Source organism: Callithrix jacchus, chromosome 5 (genome assembly GCF_049354715.1).
Source record: "Callithrix jacchus isolate 240 chromosome 5, calJac240_pri, whole genome shotgun sequence".
Classification (NCBI taxonomy): domain Eukaryota; kingdom Metazoa; phylum Chordata; class Mammalia; order Primates; family Cebidae; genus Callithrix; species Callithrix jacchus.
The window spans coordinates 79249019-79270104 of NC_133506.1; the positions used below are offsets into that span (position 1 = coordinate 79249019).

The 21086-nt window shown below is 41.1% G+C and overlaps 1 protein-coding gene across 6 annotated transcripts in view; it reads left to right on the forward strand.

Moving 5' to 3' along the window:
* MYOCD (myocardin) overlaps positions 1-21086 on the forward strand; it is a 107164-nt gene that overhangs the window by 45466 nt on the left and 40612 nt on the right. For 3 of the 6 annotated variants that reach the window (XM_035300081.3, XM_035300080.3, XM_078373064.1), the window contains 4 exons: positions 1748-1791; positions 6527-6582; positions 8612-8687; positions 12624-12785. In XM_035300081.3, the coding sequence (XP_035155972.2) occupies positions 8672-8687; positions 12624-12785 (178 nt within the window). In that variant the 5' untranslated portion in view covers positions 1748-1791; positions 6527-6582; positions 8612-8671. The remainder of the gene's footprint in view (positions 1-1747; positions 1792-6526; positions 6583-8611; positions 8688-12623; positions 12786-21086) is intronic. The other 3 variants (XM_035300078.3, XM_035300079.3, XM_054255869.2) reach the window with 1 other exon arrangement.

Genomic DNA, 21086 nt, shown 5'->3' on the forward strand with positions numbered 1-21086 from the left:
CAATTAGCATGGAGTTTTACATTAGGTTAAGTCTTCAGGGCTTGTCCACTCAATAACATGCAACCCCCTCCTATTGTGGAGGGCTGAGGCCACAACCTGTGTCTCCTGATCCCTGCCTGGGCTCCTTTTCCCAAACGTTCAAAATGAATCACTTGGCCTTTAAAAACACTTATTTATTTCATATCATAAGGCATTTTATGGCCAAAAAATTTTAGAAAAATTAAAAGTGTATAATGTGTGAAAATGCCAAAGATAAACCATTGATTTAAATGAAATGACATCATAATCTATGCTTTGCCATGATGAGCATTGAATAAAAGATTTCACTGACTTAGCTGTCTGGCAGGTCTCACTTCAATTGCATTCCAAATTGATAATTAAATTATAAGGCTCCTCCCCCACTGACTCTAATGAGTCATGTGTAATTGTAGTAAAACTGATCCAAATGGATTGAAATGTTCTTCCTTTGCTTTCCCTGGGCATGTATCCTGCAGATTTTGAGGTTGCTGCTGAGTAATAAACAGTCTTTAGCAACCAGCAACAAATTCTTTTTTATACTCTCTGTGAATGACTTCTTTTAAACATTTAGTTTGTTCTTATGTGTGTGCATGATCAGTTTAGGATTTCTCTCTTTACATGCTTTGAATGAATTTAAAGGCATCATCTCTTGACTTTTAGTCAAGACAAGCAAGGTTTTGAAGCCAGCAAGTAATCCCTAGCACAACTTTAAACAGTGGGTCAAGGGTTCTCAGACCAGGTGCATTTACAATAGCAGTTGTGAAATTCACATTTTCGAAATCTTCATGAAACCTTAGTGAAATATCCTCTCAAAGTCAACTCAGAAATATTACTTAAAGAACTTATTGTTTAGATTTATCTCCAAAATTTCACCTCTAAGTCTCAATATGGAGATTTCAAATTGTCTAGATTCATCATCAACCAAGATTCATAGGGAATGGTTTGACTGTCTCTTCCTTTTGGGCTCAAGGTTGCAAGAGGGCATCAAGGTTCTCTGCATTCTCATGGCATGAGGACAGAGTCCACCCCCATCCCTAGACCTATTGGACCTGTTCATCATTTCTTATGCAGATTTTCTCTCCTGCAATTCTTCTTCCTGGGTATCACTCTCCTGGGTAAAATTTTAAATAACATTATTTTATTCCAACCACTTCAGAAGTCTTGCTGTAGAAAGATGACCAGCCGCGTAAATCAGACTCAATAAAATGGTCATAGAGCATTTCAGTAAATATTTATTAATCCTCTGCTGTGAGACAGGCTCTGGGAAACACATACAGAAAAGTCGGACTCAACTTTTGTTTCAAAGTGCTTCCAGACTGGGGGGGGGGCCCAGATCACCCGCATTTAATCATCCCACTGAACAATTCTGGACAATTTCACACCACTACATGAGAATGGGTATCCAGGAAGATTGAAGGAAAGAGCACTTTTTCTCTCCCTCTTCCTCTGCTACTAAAGTGAGTCTATTTGGTGCTGAACCCAGGGTAGAGATGAAAGACTGTTTAATTTATTCACCTGGAATACAGACGATGAAATTAGAGAGCTAAAGTGGATTTGAGAGGACACAGGGCCCAGAGAGGCTGCAGCGTGTCCACAGAGTCTCAGAGAAAGCTGCCGCTGGCCAGCATGGAATGTCTGGGCAGCCTGGTTTCATGATCTGATCAATGTAAATGAATTTAAAGATACAATGAGCTGTCTATGAATGGTGCTGCCTTTATTTTTTTTGCAGACTAATCCAAGCTACAGCAGCCACATACTTACTGCAAAACTTTGGTAAATCCCTGAATTCTGTGGTACTTCTGAATAGCAAGAAGAATGATCGGGGCAATCTCTGCACTCATACCACATGCAGCTTCACAATAGTTTCGAGAAGTTGACTGGACAAAGCCTCTCTTCCTTTTCTCAGTGCATTCATTTGACTTGGCTTTTCCCTACAGCACCCTACCACACACTGTCGGCTGTTTCAGCAGTACACGGCACAAGGGAATTAATCTGTCTGCCTCTTCCCTTCTTTCTAACACCTCGAATTCAGAGAGAGAAAAAGGTGCCCTGGATTTTCACATCAATCCCATTTGGGTCAAAAATCTTACCTTCCTTCTTCCCCCCCCATCTCTCCTTCAATGTTCCATTTTCCTGCTCCTTAGAAACTAGAAAACCAGTAATTACAGGCACACTTTGAATTTGTCTTTGCACCTTCCTTCCGAGAAATTCCAAAGTGTTCACAGATGTTACATCAAATTCTCCCAGTGTGCTTGTGAGGTCCTGAACATTGGAAAAATGCACTGTTTTCAGACCCTACACACTATCGTTGGGGTAACAGACCCTTAAGACTATCATTGGGGTACTGAACTAGCAATTTATTACCAAGCAAAAAAGAAAATATAATTTCCAAAGCATTATCATTATACATAGCATGTATCCTGTTTGTTAAAAAAAAAAAAGGTTCTCATGACCCAATTTGTCTCTAAAGCAAGACAGAGAGAAGATAACGTGAATAGGCCCCTTTTTATAAGTGGGAAACTGACAGCAAAGGAAAACTCTCAGGCTTACTCAAGGTTATACCAAAAGTAGGTGGCAGAGCAAGAACAGAACTCAAATGGATGGTTCCCAAATGTTTAGTCACCCAGGATTTCTTCAATTCTACCCATCACCGTCATATGTCTTATGTTTGAAATAGTGTTGTCTTCCCTACTCCTCAAAGAATCCCACAAACTTTAATTATTAATCCATGTATCTTTGAAATAATTAATTTTATGTTTTTAAGTTAATTTTCTAATTAACGGTCTATACATTTCCCAGCTGGTGCTTTTTGATGAGAACCACCATAACTAAACCAAGTTGCTATGATTCCAGGCAGCAGCAATGAAAAGACACAGCTTTGTTAGTCTAAGCAGCCTTTCTCTGGACAGACATACTCTTCTCTTCAGCTTTTTGAAATGCTGAAAATCAGCGCTGGTCATTCATTGCTCCCTTTTTGAAGTCATAGGTTCCCAAAGCCCCTAGATCAGGACCACTGGACTTACAAATCCCATCACAGTGGTTCTGAGGCTTTTGCATCAGAATCACCTGGAAGGCTTGTTAAAACACAGATTCCTGGGTCCTGCTGGCAGAGTTTCTGATTCTCTGGGGCTGGGATGGGTCCCAAGATTGGGATTTCTAACACCTTCCCAGTTGATGCTAAGGATGCTGGTCCGGAGGCTGCACTTTGAGAATGCTGCACTAGCTGTGCCCCAAGTCTATGGCTTTTTAATTCTCCCTCTTGGTCCTCTTAGTAGCAATGAACCTGGGATCCCTCCAAGCCTGCAGCTGAATGGTCCCATTAAGAGAAGTCAGGCCCTGCACCAGCCACAGCCCAGCACCAGGTATAGCCCTGCTTCAGCTGCTGGAGTTCCCCAACTCCAGGGACCCTACCCTATGCTGAAGAGTGACGCCCTTTCCCTCACTGAGTTCTCCGTGGCCCCACAGCCCATTTTCACCTTTTTCTGGGATCCTGCTAGAGGCACGAGGTTAGAGTGGAGAGCAGAGGACTGCAGGAGGGCTTTTCTTATCTCGGGATCCTTTTTCTAAGTTCTCAGTAAGCAAATGTTTATGTGCTCAGCTGACCCAAATTAGCCATAGTCATGGGGACAGAAATAGGCATAGCCCACAATGAAACTCTGAGGCAAGAACACAAATTCCCTTGTGAGGAACCATTAATCTCCCTCCGGGGGGGAATGAGTTAGATGTGTGGCTGATTGAATTTACAAGAGTATTTTAATTCAACATCACATGGACTTTTTTTAAGATTTAGAATCCAAATTCCTTTTCAATCTTAAATGTCAAAGTCCCTTAAATACAGAATTTTGCCATTTGATACTCCCCAGGCTGGCAGCAGAAGTGGTATTTTATGCATTTTCCCAAAAGCCAACTGAGAAGTGGGGGGCACCATTGCTTTTGTTGGCCTTCGTGGGAGGTGGTTAAAACCCACAATCTCTGTAGTCACTGAGAAGGCAAACCTCAAACCCAAGGCCATGGCAGGATAGTTTTCCACAGTGTGACCTCAAGCCAGTGCCCCATATAACACCCCTTAACCTCCGAGGAGAAGAGCATGTGGTAAAATGCAGCATGTGGACCTTTTTGGCTGTCTTCCCAAGTCCTTGCTAAATGGAGATCGTTTCTTCCACTCTGTGGCAGAAGGTTCCAGAAGACCTTTGTGCTCCTGGCATCAGAGAACTGGACTGTGTGAATCATCTCACAGGGGAGTTATTAACACCAAGAAGTGATGAACTGTAGTGCTACAAAGCTGAGATACAGGAAATACAGTGTTTCTTAGAACAATTAATAAGCTTTGCTAATAAGAATTAAACAGCCTCAGAGACAGGAGAACCCGATAAAGTCCTCCTAAACCCCAAGCCCAGTTAAAACCAATTGTGTTTGGAATGTGCATGACATCTCAAGATCTATTCATACTATTCCCTTCAGGGAGTTTCTTGAGGAAAGGGCATGTTATTCTTTTCAACCACTTAATGAGGCCACACTAAGATCGATTCCTTTTCTGGGTTATGTAAGTAATTGAACTACACCAATATACCATACTTAGCTAAATGATTACCAGGAGATAGGACAGAGGTAAAGACCTATTGATACAGGTTGTATAGATCCATAGTGGCCCACTGGACTTCAAGCAGACTTTGTATCATGATCTGATTGCTTAGGGGCAAAGGGAGTTGCTGTGGAGAACTCCCTGGACATAAATTTCAACTGCGATCAAATGCAGGAAAAGGCAAGCCTTTTTAAGGGTGATGACCAGAGGCAACTCAAAGAAAATACATGAGCAACACAGGAGAGCTGATCTATTTCTCAGAATCACTGCATAGGGAGAAATGGGAGAAAAGGGTCATCTAGAAAGGGAGATTTTGCAGAGAGGCTCATTTTAAGAGTGAAGAGCAGAAATCAAAGACAAGTGAAAAACAGTTTCTAGATCAGTGGTATTCAAGCAGCATGTTCATTTTTTTTTTCACTATAAGAAGGGAAGCCTCTTAATCTTTGATCCAAGTGAGAAGGATGCCTGTCAACTATATTTGGCACAAGGAAGCCAGATGGGACAATTCTGCATGTTCCTTTGGCAACATTGTTAATGTCAGGGTGAACAGGGAGATTTATAGAGAGTGTGACTTATTAACTCTCCAGGCAGCGTTCTTAAAGAGGTTACTATGGCCAGCTACCATTATGGTCTACATCTATGTCTGCTTGATCTCCAGCAAGCCCTGCTGAAAACTGTGTTCACATTCAGCATGGTCTTAAGGGCTGAATGAGGCACATGCGTGCACACACACGCCCACAAGTGCTCTCTCTCTCTCTCTCTCTCTCTGATCTGGTCAGAAACCTAATTTTTGTGCTGGCCAAGATTTGGAAGAATACTTTATTACCTGCAGCTTACGGTAGACAAGTGTTACAGTCATTGTAAAACTCTATATCACATGATTCATCAAGTTGTCCAGATGTTTAATTCAGGGGGGAAAATAATCAATGCAGTTCTGTAACTGCCTTTCAACCTCATCACTTATCATGAAAAGTGATTATTTGTGGCTCCTGATTGAGATTGTTCAAGATTAGGAAAATCAAGGCAAAATGTAGAAATTTTGCAAAATGACAGTCGACTTCTTTGCTCAAGCAAAGGAGTTTATTAAACCCCCATAAGAGGTGTGACAAAGTGGTGATGAGGAGGAGGCAGTGGGAAGAGAGTGAAGGCTGGCATTCAGTACAGGTTGTTCATGGCCTCCATGTGTTATGTACAACTAACCAGTGCCTGTGGCTACTGGTGGTTAATATTTTACATGTCACACCTTGAACGAGGTTAGAATTGTCACAGGACCCATGCTCCTAGCCCTAACTGATCCTGGGCAAGTCAATCCATTTCTGTGGACCTCAGTTTCCCCATTCTGTTCAGGATTGGAGTTAACCTCCCTGTCTCCAAGGCTCCTTCCAGCCCTCAAAGTTTGATTCTCTGCTTCTCACTCACACCCTTGGTTGCATGTTCCTGACCTACCAGTCACACACTTTATCCAGAGTACAGCCCCTACCCCCAGTGCACCACCCCACCCCACAGACACAGACCACAGTCATTTCTTGAGCCTTTTGCACTCAAGGGCAGAGCAAAGTCAAAGAGGGTGTAGTTACCCAAGATCACACCTCTCCCTCCAACCAGAACGTTATTTCTGTTTTCAGTTTTCCACTGCCCCCTCTATTTCCTCTGGACCCTGGAATGCCCTGCCTCTATCACTTCTCTTCTTGTTGCACATCCTACCTCTGCTACTCCCTCTGTTTGAGGCTTCGATTCCACTTCCCATCGCCTATGGCTTCAGGGCTGCTGGTGTCCTCCAGGCCTGTCTTCTCTCGTTGCTTGTGGCCTAATAAAGGCACGCACATCCATACTGTGCATAGCTCAGCAAGCACACCGGCAAAGCCTGCGATGCTGACCGAGGCCCTTAACCCAGCCTCCACTCATGTTTTTGTGTTCCTGTTTCAGCACTGAAACGTCCAACGGAATTCCATGAACAAAGAAAAAATTTGGATAGTGACAAGGTAATTTTTGCAAATTTCTTGATCCAAACTTAGACTCTAGGTTATGAATCTCTGAATGCTAACCCTTGGCTGATGCAAGTACAATTTCTACAACAAACTCCATCAATTTGCCAGTCCCCTGCCTTCACATCATATGGAATCTTACTCCTATTAACTGATAACTACAGAAATGAGATCAACTATATTAGCTTCAAAACTGCTATTTTTTAGCTTTTTTTTTTAATGTCCCCAATCTTTCTAATGTTGGAAGAAATCATGGTATGGATGCCCTAGAATTGGCCAGCACAGGTGGCTCACGCCTGTAATCCCAGCACATGGGGAGGCCAAGGCGGGTGGATCACAAGGTCAGGAGTTTGAGACCAGCCTGACCAGCATGGTGAAACATCATCTCTACTAAAAATACAAAAATTAGCTGGGTGTGGTGGCACGCACCTGTAATCCCAGCTTCTCAGGAGGCTGAGTCAGGAGAATTGCTTGAACCCAGGAGGTGGAGGCTGCAGTGAGCAGAGATTGTGCCACTACACTCCAGCCTGGGTGGCAGAGTGAGACTCCAGCTCAAAAGAAAAAAAAGATTAACTATAATCAAAAAGACTTTAGAGAGGGAAGTAAAGTTGGCTTTCATGCTGCCTCACCTTTCATTACTATCATTTCTTAACAAAAATCAGATTTTTAAATATCCAATTCAATGGTAAGTCATGGTTTATGAACACAGAACTTATTTGTAGCTACTTAAAGGCAAGAGAAATTATGCTTATTTCCCTTTTTTTGTAACATTTGAGGGGGACATTTGGCATATATTCTGTACTTTCATAACAAATCTCTGCAACTTGAATTTGTCAATAATATATTCATAAATACTATTTAGCAAGTATTTGAGTGAGAAGGAAAGGCAAAGAGAGCATCTGCCCACTGGTGTTTCCTTTCCTGAGAGTACTAGTCTTGCAACTTGTCTGTGGGTAGAGAGGAAAAGGAGGGCTCTGTAACTCCTCAATGTAGCTCACAAGTGGCTGTGATTCCTACTACCTCGAGAAGAACAAAGAACAGCAGACTCTTTTATCAGAATCGAAGTGATTCCCAGACCCCTCTCAGGGGGCCGCTGGGAGATCCACTATAGTGAGATAAGATGCCAGAACTAGACATCAGAAACCTGGGGTCCACCTCCCACAGCCCACAACAGTCAAGAAGATAATGAGACTGGGTAAATAACCTGCCTCACCATGCCCTTCTGATGCGTGGTGGGTCTGCATCTGCAAGCTTTACATTTTTACGTGTCCTAAAAGAGAAGTCAGGCAAGTAACGGGAAAGAGGCATACATCGTCATATTGTATTAGACGGATTTAGGCAACGTTTTAGCTCTGATCTTGGTTAATTTTGTGACTATTTTCAGAGGAAATGGAGGCTGGGTGCTGTGGCTCATGCCTGTAATCCCAGTGTTCTGGGAGGCTGAGGCGGGCTGATTGGTTGGCTCCAGGAGTTGAAGACGTCTAGGAAACATGGTGAAACCCTGTCTACTAAAAATAAAAATTTTTTTTAAAAAAATTAGCTGGGTTTGGTGGTGCATGCCTGTAGTCCCAGCTACTCATGGGACTAAAGCAAGAGGATCACTTGTGCCCAGGAGGTTGAGGCTGCAGTGAGGTATGATTGTGCCACAGCCTGGATGACAGAGACTCTGTCTCAAAAGAAAAAACAGAAAACAAAAAAAAAGGCAATGAAATAGGATCAATTATAATACAAGCACTCTAGTATCCTAAGGGTTATAGGAGCATTTTATTAACATGTCCCAACCTGCCTATCCCTGAAAGAGCTTTAGGGTCGTAGCCCTGCCACGGACCCAGGCTCTTTACCTTCTTAACTTATTTTCCCATCTGAAAATGACTTGAGGGGTCTTTGTAAATATGCCTTCATCAAACTGTGGGACGCCATTTGCATGTTTCATTTATCATTTTAAAAAGTTATTTTCTCCTTTGAGATAAATCGAGCGTTTTTAAAAAGGTAAAACTAGGTGATTCTCTTTGTTTGGGTTCTACAGGCTAAACATTCCCTGAAGCGGAAAGCCAGAAACAGGTGCAACAGTGCTGACTTGGTTAATATGCACATACTCCAAGGTAAGGCTGCAAGAAATCATAAACCAAGAGATGCTGTAAAACGCTGGGGCATTTTCCCTGCGTTACCTGTCTCTGTACAGTTACTAAGCCCTCTTAAAAATCTCCCTTGCCATTACAAAGTGGAAGTTTCAAGTAATCATCTAAGTCTTCTAGGCCATGTAGATAATCAAGTTGGGAAGCCATAAAATGGTTAAGCAGGTTACAGATTCAGACTCTAATCTCAGCTGTGCCATCTCCTACCTGTAAGGTCTGGGAAAATCACATATCTTCTAAGAGTGCATGGAACACATTCGACATGTGCAGACAATTATTATTAATCTGGACTATCACTCACTTTAGAAGGGGATCATGGTTCCCTTGTTGCCTCTGTATCCTCCAGGTAATTGATTGTGCTTTGCTAATGCTTTTACCTTCGGGTATGCAGGGAATGACAATCTGAGAAAATTAGTGCTGATCAAAGCAGGTCTAGTTCTGCCTTACAATACCACCTCTGTGCCAGGGTGTGTGAGACAAAGCAGACACCTAACTGGTTCCCATATTCTGACATCTGGATGCAGGAGAAGAGGCTCCTACTCCTGCCTCGTGAGTTGCCTTCCCTGGGACAGAATCCCCCAGACCACTGGTGTGCACCCTAAAAGAGGTCCAACCAACTCCTAATTTGACAGTTACCTATGGGATATTTATTCCTTGAACACACACTGTATTGGGTGTCTGCTAGGAGTTGGCTCTTCTGCCAGGCCAGTGGATTCAATGATAAATAAGACACAGGTTTTTGCCCTCAAAGGGTCTCACAGTATAACAGAGGACATGAGAATCACATTTACAATTGTTATACATAAAATGTTGATGCCGCAAAAGAAATAGCACCCGAATATAAATTCTCTCAGCAAGGCAATTTACTTCTATAGAAGGGTGCATCTCATGGATGGAGCAATGGTGAATGCACACCTGAACAGGGGAGGGGAAGAGGTTCTTATCCCTGATGCAGCCCCTACTGCTACTGCTGTTGTTTCCCTGTTGGCTAGGGTTAGATTGCACAGTCTAAGCTAATTCCTACTGGTTATTTTAAAGAGAGCAGGGGTATGAGCCAGAGTGGCGGTGTGAGTGGTTTAGCAGGAAAAACAGTTATGGAACAGGTAACTAAAGGTGACTCAGGTCAGAGCAGGTGACAGGGGTGACTCAGGTCAAAGCAAGTGACTGGGATGAGTCAAGACTGAGCAGGTGACTGCAACAGGTGACCTGGATGAGTCAGGACAGAGCAGGGAATCAAGGGAATATATGTGAACTACTGATTAGAACTGATGGAAGAGGTTGTTTACTGAAACTACAAGGAATTTAAACTTTAAAATGGAGGTCGAAAAAATTGAACAAAGTGACATACTTATTCTTTGAAGAGAAATTTAGAACTCATTGTATCCAACGCAATCCAGCATGAAAAGAGAGGAAATGCATGGTGTTGTGGGTGCATGGAAGAGATCAGAGAAAACAGCCATCTGAATCAGAATGGATTGGGGAAGAGCGAGGATATGGACTGGAATTTGAGGGCTGAGCCAGGTAGAAAAAGATGGAAGGGTGTCACAGTCTGAAGGAACAGACTTCACAAGGCAGGGATCATGGCCACCTCCAGGTGGATGACTCATTTGCATAATAAAAACTAGGGTGGGAGGACCCGTCTTTTCTCGGGCTATGTAAGTGGAACAGCTGGTCAACCAATCCCCTGGGCCCTATGTAAATCAATCACTGCCTCCTCAAACCTCGGTACAAACCGGAGACTCTTCTTGGGCTACCCGCTTTCTCAGCATGAGGAAGCTTTTTCTCTCTTCTTTTTCTACTAAACTTTCCATTCCTAAAGCCACTCCTCGTGTGTCTCTGTGTCCTGAATTCTTTCTTGACCATGACAGAACCAGGGCATATACCCCAGACAGCAGAGCCATTTCAATACCATAGAGCTATTCCAAACAAGGCTTTCAAAGAGTGATTTCATGAGAAAAGATCTACAAGACAATGTTTCGTGAAAAGAGCAAAAAACAATATTTGCTGCCAAATTCTGGGAAGAAAAATTATATACTTAAACTATATTCATAGTCAGATTCTGGGAAGAAAAACAAACCTACAAATCAATGTAAATAACTAAGGAAGACACACAAGTCTTAAAAAATAGGTGACACTAAGTGGGGATTTTCCTGAAGCCTTCATTTTTTTTTGCACACCTTTTTAGCATTTTTCACATTTATGACAATGAGGGCACAGTAATGCTATAATCAAAAACATATGAAATGTTATTTCCTCCATCATTATGGTCTTGAATTAAAATATCAGGGTGTGAACTGCACCAACCCCCATTCAATTGCATGTCTCTGGTGCCTCTCATGGGATCCCCTTTTGTCAATAGAAATTGGGAATTCGCTTCTTAGAACATAAAAGATCTGCTAGATACAAAATGACTCCTGCTGCCCAGGAGTTTATTGTCCAATTTCAGAAGCAGCAAGATGAAGGGTTAGTGCTTCTAACTCCTAGAGGTAGTGAAAGCAAGAAGGATCTGTAAAAACAGAAAGAGTTAGGAAAGCTTTATGCTGGGACCCAAAAGTAAGATGTCGGTCGTGGGGAGTGGGGAAGAAGTTTAAGGTGGGGAAAGGAAATAAGCCAAGGTGCAAAGGTGAATTCAGCAAGACATGGAAGACAGGATAAGGACCAGGCTCTCTGGAACAGTAGATTTGGTCATGATAGGAGGTAGATTACCTTTGTAGCAGTCTTGAAAAACTGGACTGAGAGTCTTGGATGGTGGGAAGGATCTTGTGCAGAGGCATAAGAAGAAAGGAGGCTTTCTGAAGATCAGTCCTGAGTTGGTGCACAGGATGGGTCAGAAAGATCGCTGAGGCAGAGAGCTAGCAAGCTGCCCTCACAAGGAACTGTAAGGGGTGTTTTGGCGATGACATGGGCTTTGGAATGCTCATTGTTTGGTTTGGAGTATCGACAGTCCCTCCATTTAATGTGAAATGCTTAGAAGAGGCAGTTTCCACAGCTAAACCTGTGGCAGCCGAAGAGACATCCCTAGCTCTCTTCTGGATGGAGAGTTCTAGATCAGTGCTGGACACAGGGTCTGGGTTAGCAGGCTGATAATAATAAAATAATGGAGCTGAGAGACTTGTCCGTAAATATCTCACTTTCTAGGTTTATGAAGTTGAAAATAAAGCTGCAAATGCTTATAGAATCTTCACTTAAGTTCTCCATGAGAGCAGTAAGTTGGCTGGATTCTCCTCTGAGTTCTTCCACAGAAATAAGCCAGGGCCCAACCTAAAAAGGAAGTTTGGTATCAGCTGTATCGAAGTGAATTTAAGGCTTTGTCCGTGACCTTTCACACCCTCCGAATGTTGAGAAACTGCCTGGAGATGAATTCAACTTTTAAAAATCCCTCTGTTTAATTAAATAACTATTTTAATGGAATTTTTTTTTCTTTTCACAACTGACCCGGACATTTGACTCCATGGGTCACAGCACTGACTAGTCCAAAACCCTTTAAAAGTCATACTAGTACTACTAATTATAACAACAGATAACATTTACTATGGGCCCAGCCTGTGCCAGTCACTATGAAGACCAAATGTGTGTCCGAGGGCCATAGCTTAGGGTCAGGCAAAAAACACAGGCCCTGCACACTGCTTCCTTACAAAAGTCTCCAAATTGCACATTTTTCCACAAATCCTCACAAAGCAAGCTTCTCTCGCTTTTCGACATGCCTCTCTATTTGCCTTTATTTGGAAGTGTCTAGGCTTTGGTGCTAATCCCTGTAAACTGATGATGATTGCATTGAAAAATTATTAGGATGGTAGAGCACAATGTGACACAATCTTTTGTAACCACGAGCCAAAAAAACAAAAAAGAGAGAGAGAGAAACAGCAAATTCTAGAACTGATCCTTTTCCTTTCAACTCTTTAGCTTCCACTGCAGAGAGGTCCATTCCAACTGCTCAGATGAAGCTGAAAAGAGCCCGACTCGCCGATGATCTCAACGAAAAAATTGCTCTACGACCAGGGCCGCTGGAACTGGTGGAAAAAAACATTCTTCCTGTGGATTCTGCTGTGAAAGAGGCCATAAAAGGTAGTTAGAACAAATGGCATGTCTGTCCTTGGTGCTCTTGAGATCTGAGGGCAGCCTGGAGCTCTGACATACTAGGACCTTTGGGGATGAGCGCCTCTCACCAGACAAGAGTCATACTATAGGTTGTTAGTCCACTTGATTCTCCACAGCCAGAGATTCTGGGCGTTTCTTGCAATCCCCATTCACGTACACTGCAAGGCCAAGTCAACACAGGCTAATTTTGCTCTAGTCAGGCAAGTTGAGAACCTGACTGGGTGTAATCCTTAAAACATCTTCCCCACAAGATGTCCATCACTTAGGAGTCATAGTCATGGTCCTCTTTAGCCTTCCTTATGTATGTATGTATGTATTTATGTATTTTGAGATGGAATTTTGCTCTTGTTGCCCAGGCTGGAGTGCAATGCCACAATCTTGGTTCACCACAACCTTCACCTCCCTGGTTCAAGCGATTCTTCTGCCTCAGCCTCCTGAGTAGCTGGGATTACAGGCATGCACCACCAAACCCAGCTAATTTTGTATTTTTAGTAGACAGGGTTTCTCTATGTTGGTTATGCTGGTCTCGAACTCCCAACCTCAGGTGATCCACCCGCCTCGCCCTCCCAAAGTGCTGAGATTACAAGGATGAGCCACCTCGCCCAACCAAAGTCTTCCTTGTTTAAAGAGAGGTGGACTGTAATAGCAGAAAGAGCACTGGCCCCAGACTAGAAAACTTAGATTCCAAGCCCAGGTACCCAAGTCACCTCACCTCGAGATGGAGGTGATAACATCCACTCTGCCCAGCTTACAGGCTCCTGGGAGTGAAGTTCATGATAAACAGTGCATGTAAGAGCTCAGAAAGCTCTCACTTGCTCCAACAAGTCAAAGGACAAATATTCAAAAAGGAGACACAAATATTGATTCTGTCATAAACTGTATAAAATCATTTTGTAGACTTTTTTGAACAATTGATATTAGGGGAACCCAAACAGCCTGCCAGTAGTGAATTCACTCATAGAGGTTTTGGGGTGGAACCCAGGAAAACTATGGTAACAGGGAGAAAGGGGAGATGAACTTTCCCACAGGCACACTTACTCTCTGCAGCTATGCCCACAATCCACTCTGAGGACTATTGGTAGATATTAATAAGCAGTGTATATTTCAATGTTTTGACACACTGTCAAAAAGTGTGTCTAAAGGCATTTTATCCAAAACTAAGTTTATTATAAAACTTGTCATCAAGTTTATTCACATCCTAAAATCTTGCTCTCACCCAGTGATTCAGAGGCCACATGAATTTTGCCTTTGGAACTCGCAAATATGAAAATATCAACTCCAGGAGAGGCAATATCCTCATCCATCAGTGCCCACTTAAATATCACACTGTGATTTTCTCTCTACTCTCTCTCCCTCTCCACTAAATATCCTGTGCCTTTGAACTTGGCCTTGAGTATTCAAGGGTTCACTGCCTCCATCTTTACTCTGATGAGCTCTTGGGCAGATAAAAATCTTCATTGGGCATCTTTTGTTTCTTAAAATATTCTGTTCCATGCATGTAAGTTTATTTATTTACTTTTCTTTTGTTGGGTGCATGTATATTTATGATTTACTTTTACATGATAGGCAAAAGATCTCTTTTTAATTTGCATTCTTTGGTTTCTAGTGAGATTATATTTTCCCTTGTGGTTATGCATCATTGGCAATATGTGGTTTTTCCTCTTCTTTCCTGCTGAGCGTGCTCTTCTTTACTGCTTTGTGTATGCTGTTTATATAGGAAAAACATGCCACTCCTCCATCTGTTACAGGATTCACATCCTTTTACCAACGTGTCCTTTACCTTTTAATTTTTTTGTATAGTGTAATTTACCTATAGCGGTTCCTAATTATTGCACAGTCAAATCCACTCATCTTTTTCATTATATTTTCTGAATTCATTTTTATTGAAAATATTTCCTAATTCAAAAATGTAGAGTTTATTCACTTAGATTGTCTTGTAATATCTGTATACTTTTATCTTTACATTTAAATCCTTAGTGAGTCTGAAACTATTTAAGTGCTTGGTTTAAGAGAGAGGTCTAACTTTATGCTTTCCACAGTTTTATGATCTATTTTACGGTTTCTGTTCATATCTGTCTTCCCAAGTTTCTTTCCATTTGTCTGATTTTTTCTAATGTTTCATGGCTACTCCTGCAAGTATATCTTAAGTGAAAATTAGCCTCAATTTTTTGTGTCAACTTCAATTCTATTGCAATTTTCTTTAGAATTGTAGTGAATTTACAGGTTAATTTGTGGTGAATTCATGTTTAAAATATATAAGTCTGTAAATTCTTCCATAGTATCTTTCTCCACTTATTCAAGTCTTTTTAAATTTCCCTTTGCAAAGTTTGTTGTTTTAAGTAAAGTCATATTGGTTATTGCTGATATATGGGAAACCTATTAATTTCACACATTTATTTTATAACTGGGCAGTATCAAAGGTCTTCTTAATGGTTCCAATAGTTTCTCAGTTTATCAGATGTTGTCTAGGTCCAAAGGAATAAAAGTTTGTTTTCTGCTTCATTTTTATGTTCTGCCTTGGTTCACTGGCTGGTACTTGAAAAGCAACAAGATGAGTAGCATGTTATACAATTAATATAATTTCTAAAAGTGTATGTAGTATATTAATAAAATAAATTACATATAATGTTTATGTATTTTATTTCTGAATATATTATATATAATTTATAAATTATATATTATAAAGTATAATATACTATATATTATACAAACCAAATAATATATATCTTATATAAAATATTTATATCATATAGATGTTTATCTTACATATAAAATTATGAATTATATAAAGCTTATTTAATAAATAATGTTATATAGTATAAATTATATAAAGTATATTGTACAATAAATATGTTACTATATAATTTAATAATTATTTGTATATTACATACCAGAATACTATTATTGTTGGTACCTTGCCTGTGCCTCAAAAGCAATATTATATTACATTTACTATATTATACTAATGTTGCCTTATGTTTTATGTTATGTGATAATGTGTTATATTGATGATTACATAAATTTTTGTTTTGTTTCTCTCTTAAATGGGGATTTCTCTAGTCCTTCATATCCGTATATGATGTAGCCCTTGGTAAAGGAAAGATATTCTAAGGAAATATTTCTCTATTCCTGTCCCACTAAGAGTATTTTGCAAGATGGATGTTGAATTTTTTAAATGCTTTCAAAGCATATGAAAAGATGATGATGTGGCTTTTCTTCTTTGACCACGTAATGTGGTATTTTCACCTTTCCTAATCTTCCTTGAATTTCTAGGGGAAAAAAAATCTCTCATCAATTTGGTTTCAGAAATTGCTAGTATTTTATTTGGGATTGTGCATCTATTTTGTTATTAGTTGGGATAATGCTAGCTGGAAAACAAACTGCAAAACTTCAACAGCTTGGCGAGAAAGGTGTATTTCTTGCTTGGAAAGAGTTCAGAGAGGCATTTCCTCCATGAAAAGCCTCCTTCAGTCTTGCTGCGCCACCATTCCCTACAGCGAGGGTGGCACTTTTTCTTAAGGGAGCAGATAACACGTACTTGAGACTATCTCTGTCACTACTCAACTCTGATGTAGCAGGAAGGTTGCCATGGGCAGTAGGTAAACAAATAGGCATGACTATGTTCCAGTAAAACTTTATTTACAAAAACAGGCAGGCACACGGGCCTTAGATTGTCAATCTCTGCCCTAGAGCTTTGTCATCCTCTGACTGTACCCAGCAGAGGGGGAAGAAGGGATGAGAGGGTTCATCCACTTATTAAAAATTCTCAACCCGGAAATGAACACATCACTTGCACTCACATTCCAGTGTGAGAATAGAACATACAGCTGAGAAACGTATTCTCTGGCTAAACAGCCATTTCCAGCAGTGCCTCTATATTATGGAAGAGGGATCCTGGCTTTTGATAAGTAGCTAATCCTGTCTGCCACAATATTCATAAATGATGCTGGTCTATGACATTGTTGTTTTAGTTTTTCAGATTTAAATGTCAAAGCTGTAAACACTTCACAAAATAGTATAGAATTATCTATTCATATTTTTTCATGTCCTGGAAGCATTTAAATACGATCACAATGATTGGTTGCTTAAAAACATTGCTTATTAAAATCATAGGCAACCAAGGAAATTAAGAAACCAGCACCTTTCCCAGAAGTAGTTCTTTGAAAAGTTTTTTTCAATTTTGTCCATAATTATTTGTGCACTCAAATTTTCTCTTTAATTTGTACAACTTCCGAGATCATGCCATTGCACTCCAGCCTGGGTAATAAGATCGAAACTCCGTCTCAAAAAAATAATAATAATTTTGTAAAACTTACCTATTACTAAAAATTCTCACTCCTTCCTGAATTTTAAAGTTATTAGCCTCCACTAGTATATAGTATTGGCTCCCAATTGTTCTAAGTGTCTGTGAACCTGGGGGTAGACCTCAGTTTTTCATTCTAAATGCTGTGTATTTGTATATTCTCTCCCTTCCTCCCTCTCTTATTATTACACTAGTTAGAAATTTTTAATTGATTATCACGAAGAAACAACTCATGGTTTTATTCATAAATTTTGTTGGTTGCATATTCTCTAATTCAAGTTTGCTTTTTTTAATCAAGGCAGTTGAGGAGGAAAATCTCCACAAGGAGAATGAGGTTCAGGAATATTAATCTGGCTGCAGGTGCATGGGAAAGAAGGTAGAGGGAATGTTTTAAAATTATGGGCTAGGAGCAGTGACTCATGCCTGTAATTCCAGCACTTTGGGAGGCCAAGGCGGGCTGATCACTTGAGATCAGGAGTTCGAGACCAGCCTGGCCAACATGGTGAAATCCCCTCTCTACTAAAAATATGAAACAGCTGGGCATGGTGATGCACGCCTGTAGACCCAGCTGCTTAGAAGGTTGAGGCACAAGAATTGCTTGAACCCAGGAGGTGGAGCTTGCAGTGAGCTGAGATTGTGCCACTGCCCTCCAGCCTAGGTGACAGAGAAAGACTGTGTCTCAAAAAAAAAAAAATTAAGCCATTTAGGTGAGTCATCAGAGGGTGTGAGAGGAGCACTGTCAATGGAAATGAAGAGAGAATGATAAATATGAAGGACATTTAACAAAGGTAATGGACAGGATGTGAGGCTGTCTGAGGCAGTAAAGCAGGAGCTTTGGGATCTATAAGCCTGGATTTTAAGCCTGGACTCTGTGAGTGTGAGCCATGTGGCCATAAAAATTTATGTGATCTCACCATGCCTCAACTGCCTCATCTGTAAAATCTTCATAACGATAATGGCTATCTCATGGGGCTTTCTTCAAGGTGGACTCAACTAAATTATTGATGTGAAGAATTAGGTAGGCACCAGAGACACATCAGTGAATTAATCTCCACTTCTGACCTCAAGGAGTTTGCCTTTTAGCAAGAAAAGAGGCAGGGAAGAAGAAAACTATCCTTCCTTGTGATTATTCTCATAAAACATGTAGATAAAAGTCATAGGGGAAATGCAGAATGCACACCTAAGCAGGGCATCCCGGAAAAGGTGACTTCCCAGCTGAGTCCTGAAAGGACAGTGTGGAGACTAATGAAAAGAATGAAAAGATAAGAACTGCTCAAGTTATAAAAGTAGCTTAAATTGTATTGTAAAAGCAGTAGAGAGGTTCGAGCTTAAGAGAGGCTCTCGTCACTTTAGAGAGTAAATAGAAGCACTATTCTAACTCCCCAACAGGGAGAAACAAAACTTAAAATAATAATAAAGCAGTGAAGAACTCTTGGAAAGGTTTCCAGTGGAAGGGATGTGTTTGTGTGTTCATAGGGGGAGGGATTTTGCAGGTAGAAATGTGTCTCTGGCTGCTACATGAAGTGAACTCAAGAGAGACAGAATCAAAAAGAAAGAGAGAGGCAGAATAGGGTTGGAAGGCTGTTAGACTTATTTAGTGAGTGGTGATGAGCCTGAACAAGAGTCATGGCTGTGGGCAGGTTAAAAAGAGGATCTAAGAGATAGTTAATTTTGCATGATTGGATGGATGACAGATCAATAGATATGTTTGTTTAGACACAGTGAAGTATCAAAGGTGCGATGGCCAGGTTTCTCTCTTGGGGAACTGGGTGAGTGGCAGTACCATTTATCAAGATGCGGAATGTGAGTGGAAGAACATATTTGCAGAGAGATGACGAATTCTTGTTTTGAATTGCTGAATGGTCCACAGGAAATCCAACAGCAGAGATTAATGGGACAGTGCGTTCTTTGGAGCTAGAGTTTGGAAGAGAGAATTGGTCTGAAGTTATAGACAATGGAAGACTTCAGTATATATGGTAATTTCAGCGAATGGACTAGATAAGACTGAGTACTTTCTGTATAACAGACAGTATTATAAGCACTTGGAACATACCAGTGAGCAAAATGTACTAAGATTTCTGCTCTAACAGAGCTGACATTCTAGAGGAGAAAACGATCAATGAAAATGTAATTAAAAAGTAAATTATATATCATAATTAGAGGTGAAAACTCTTTTAAAACTAGAGACCTACTGCAGGGTACAAAAAACCATGAGTACCCTTTGGAGGAAGGCAGTTGTGGGGGATGAGGATGTATAAAAAGATAAGAGGGCTAAAATGAGGCTTAACGCAAGAAAGAGGCAGGGTATCTGCGACAAATAAACAGAAAGAATGGCTAGAGAAAGAGGCAGAGGATACAGGGCAACTTAATCCAAGAAAAATCCAAAAGTGGACAGCAGTAATGGGCAATGGAACACCTGTTACTCATCTATGCATCAGCCTCTTTAGCAATGATTCTTTAAATGTGCCTATGAGTTTTTATGGGCAAGATGAACAGGAATTTCATAAGGACAGAGGGAGTTGCTTAGAGACAGCTACAGAGAGTGCACTTAGAGACAGCTGGAGAGACAGCTATAGTCCTTCCAATGGCAAAGGTGACCTAGCTCACTTTTCGATGTGTCACTTCTTGTGATCGTTATCTTCTCCCTTGGTTGTGGTTTCACTGTGTATAATCCTTCCAGCCTCTGTGTATTTTCCCTCCCCTGTCCACGTGCCTTTCCAGATGTGTTTACATTTTCCAGCTCTCTCTGCAGCTGTGTTTCTGAGTTTCTGCCAGTCTCTGAGAGGATCGTTTCGTCATTGTCTCCCTCCCTCCAAACTTCATTAAGGACCAACCGATCTCCAACCCTGCAACAGAAACTCTAGAATGTAGAACTTTTCCCAACACCCCGAAGGACATGTTTGACAGAGGATGGTCCCTACCCTGGAATTTTCCTTTTTACTCCCAGACATCACCCCTCTTGCCATCAGCTGGATGACAGCACCACCTCTCTTCCCCTCTCCTCTTGAGTGCCAGGTCTTGATCCTACTCCCAACCTGCAAGTTGCCTTTCTGAGTTCATAGAGTCTTACAGATTCCCGCTGGAAGGAAAAAACGTAGGCACATCAACCTGAAATGACATTCTGTGGGGGAATCGGGAACTTTGTCCTCCTCGGGGCCATACCTCAGAGCGTGTTTCATTGCCTATTTCCCTGTCATAGAAACTGCTAATCAGGCCAGAACACTGAATACAACATGCATTGTGTTACATGGAAGCGATGAATCATGAGAACAGAAATTGTATCCTGGAGTTTAGCATGGCCTTGCTCTGTTTATGAGCAGTCATTTTTACTGAAATATCGCTCTGTGTTGAGACCCCTACGGGCTTACTTGTAGCTTGTTAATTCTCTCGCTGGTCATCAGAGCATTTTGTTCACTCTACATGAACATCCTCTTAGCTCCTACAGAAGTCATATATTGTCCAGATGCCCGACTTCAGGCTTGAGTAAAACGGAACCCAGGCTGCCCTTCCCAACTTTACCAACAGTGGAAGGGCCCAGGTTTTTAGCTCCAAAAGACAAGCATCTCCTCCTAAAGTGATCTCACCTTTTCTTGGGACTGGGCCAGTCTTCCCACCTGAGTCAGGATTTTTTTTTGTTTTTTGTTTTAAAAAAAGATGAACCCGTGATTTAGAATATATAGCCCCATTGTCAAAGCTAAATTAGTTCTTTTCATCACCTTGACACTTTCATGGAGAAAGCAATATTTCTGATCCTCCGGGGCTGGTCCAGAAGCCACCCGTTTCTATCACTTACATTTATAAAAGATCGTAGGATCTAGTCACTGCTCACGCTTAGACTTGATTACAAAACTCTCCTATTCACTAAGAATCTAGTCATTCTGCAGAGACGCCAAAAGTCTTCAGTCTCTCTGATTGTCCATTTTGAAGGCAGATAGACAATAACCCTGAGCGAGATGGTAGGGTCG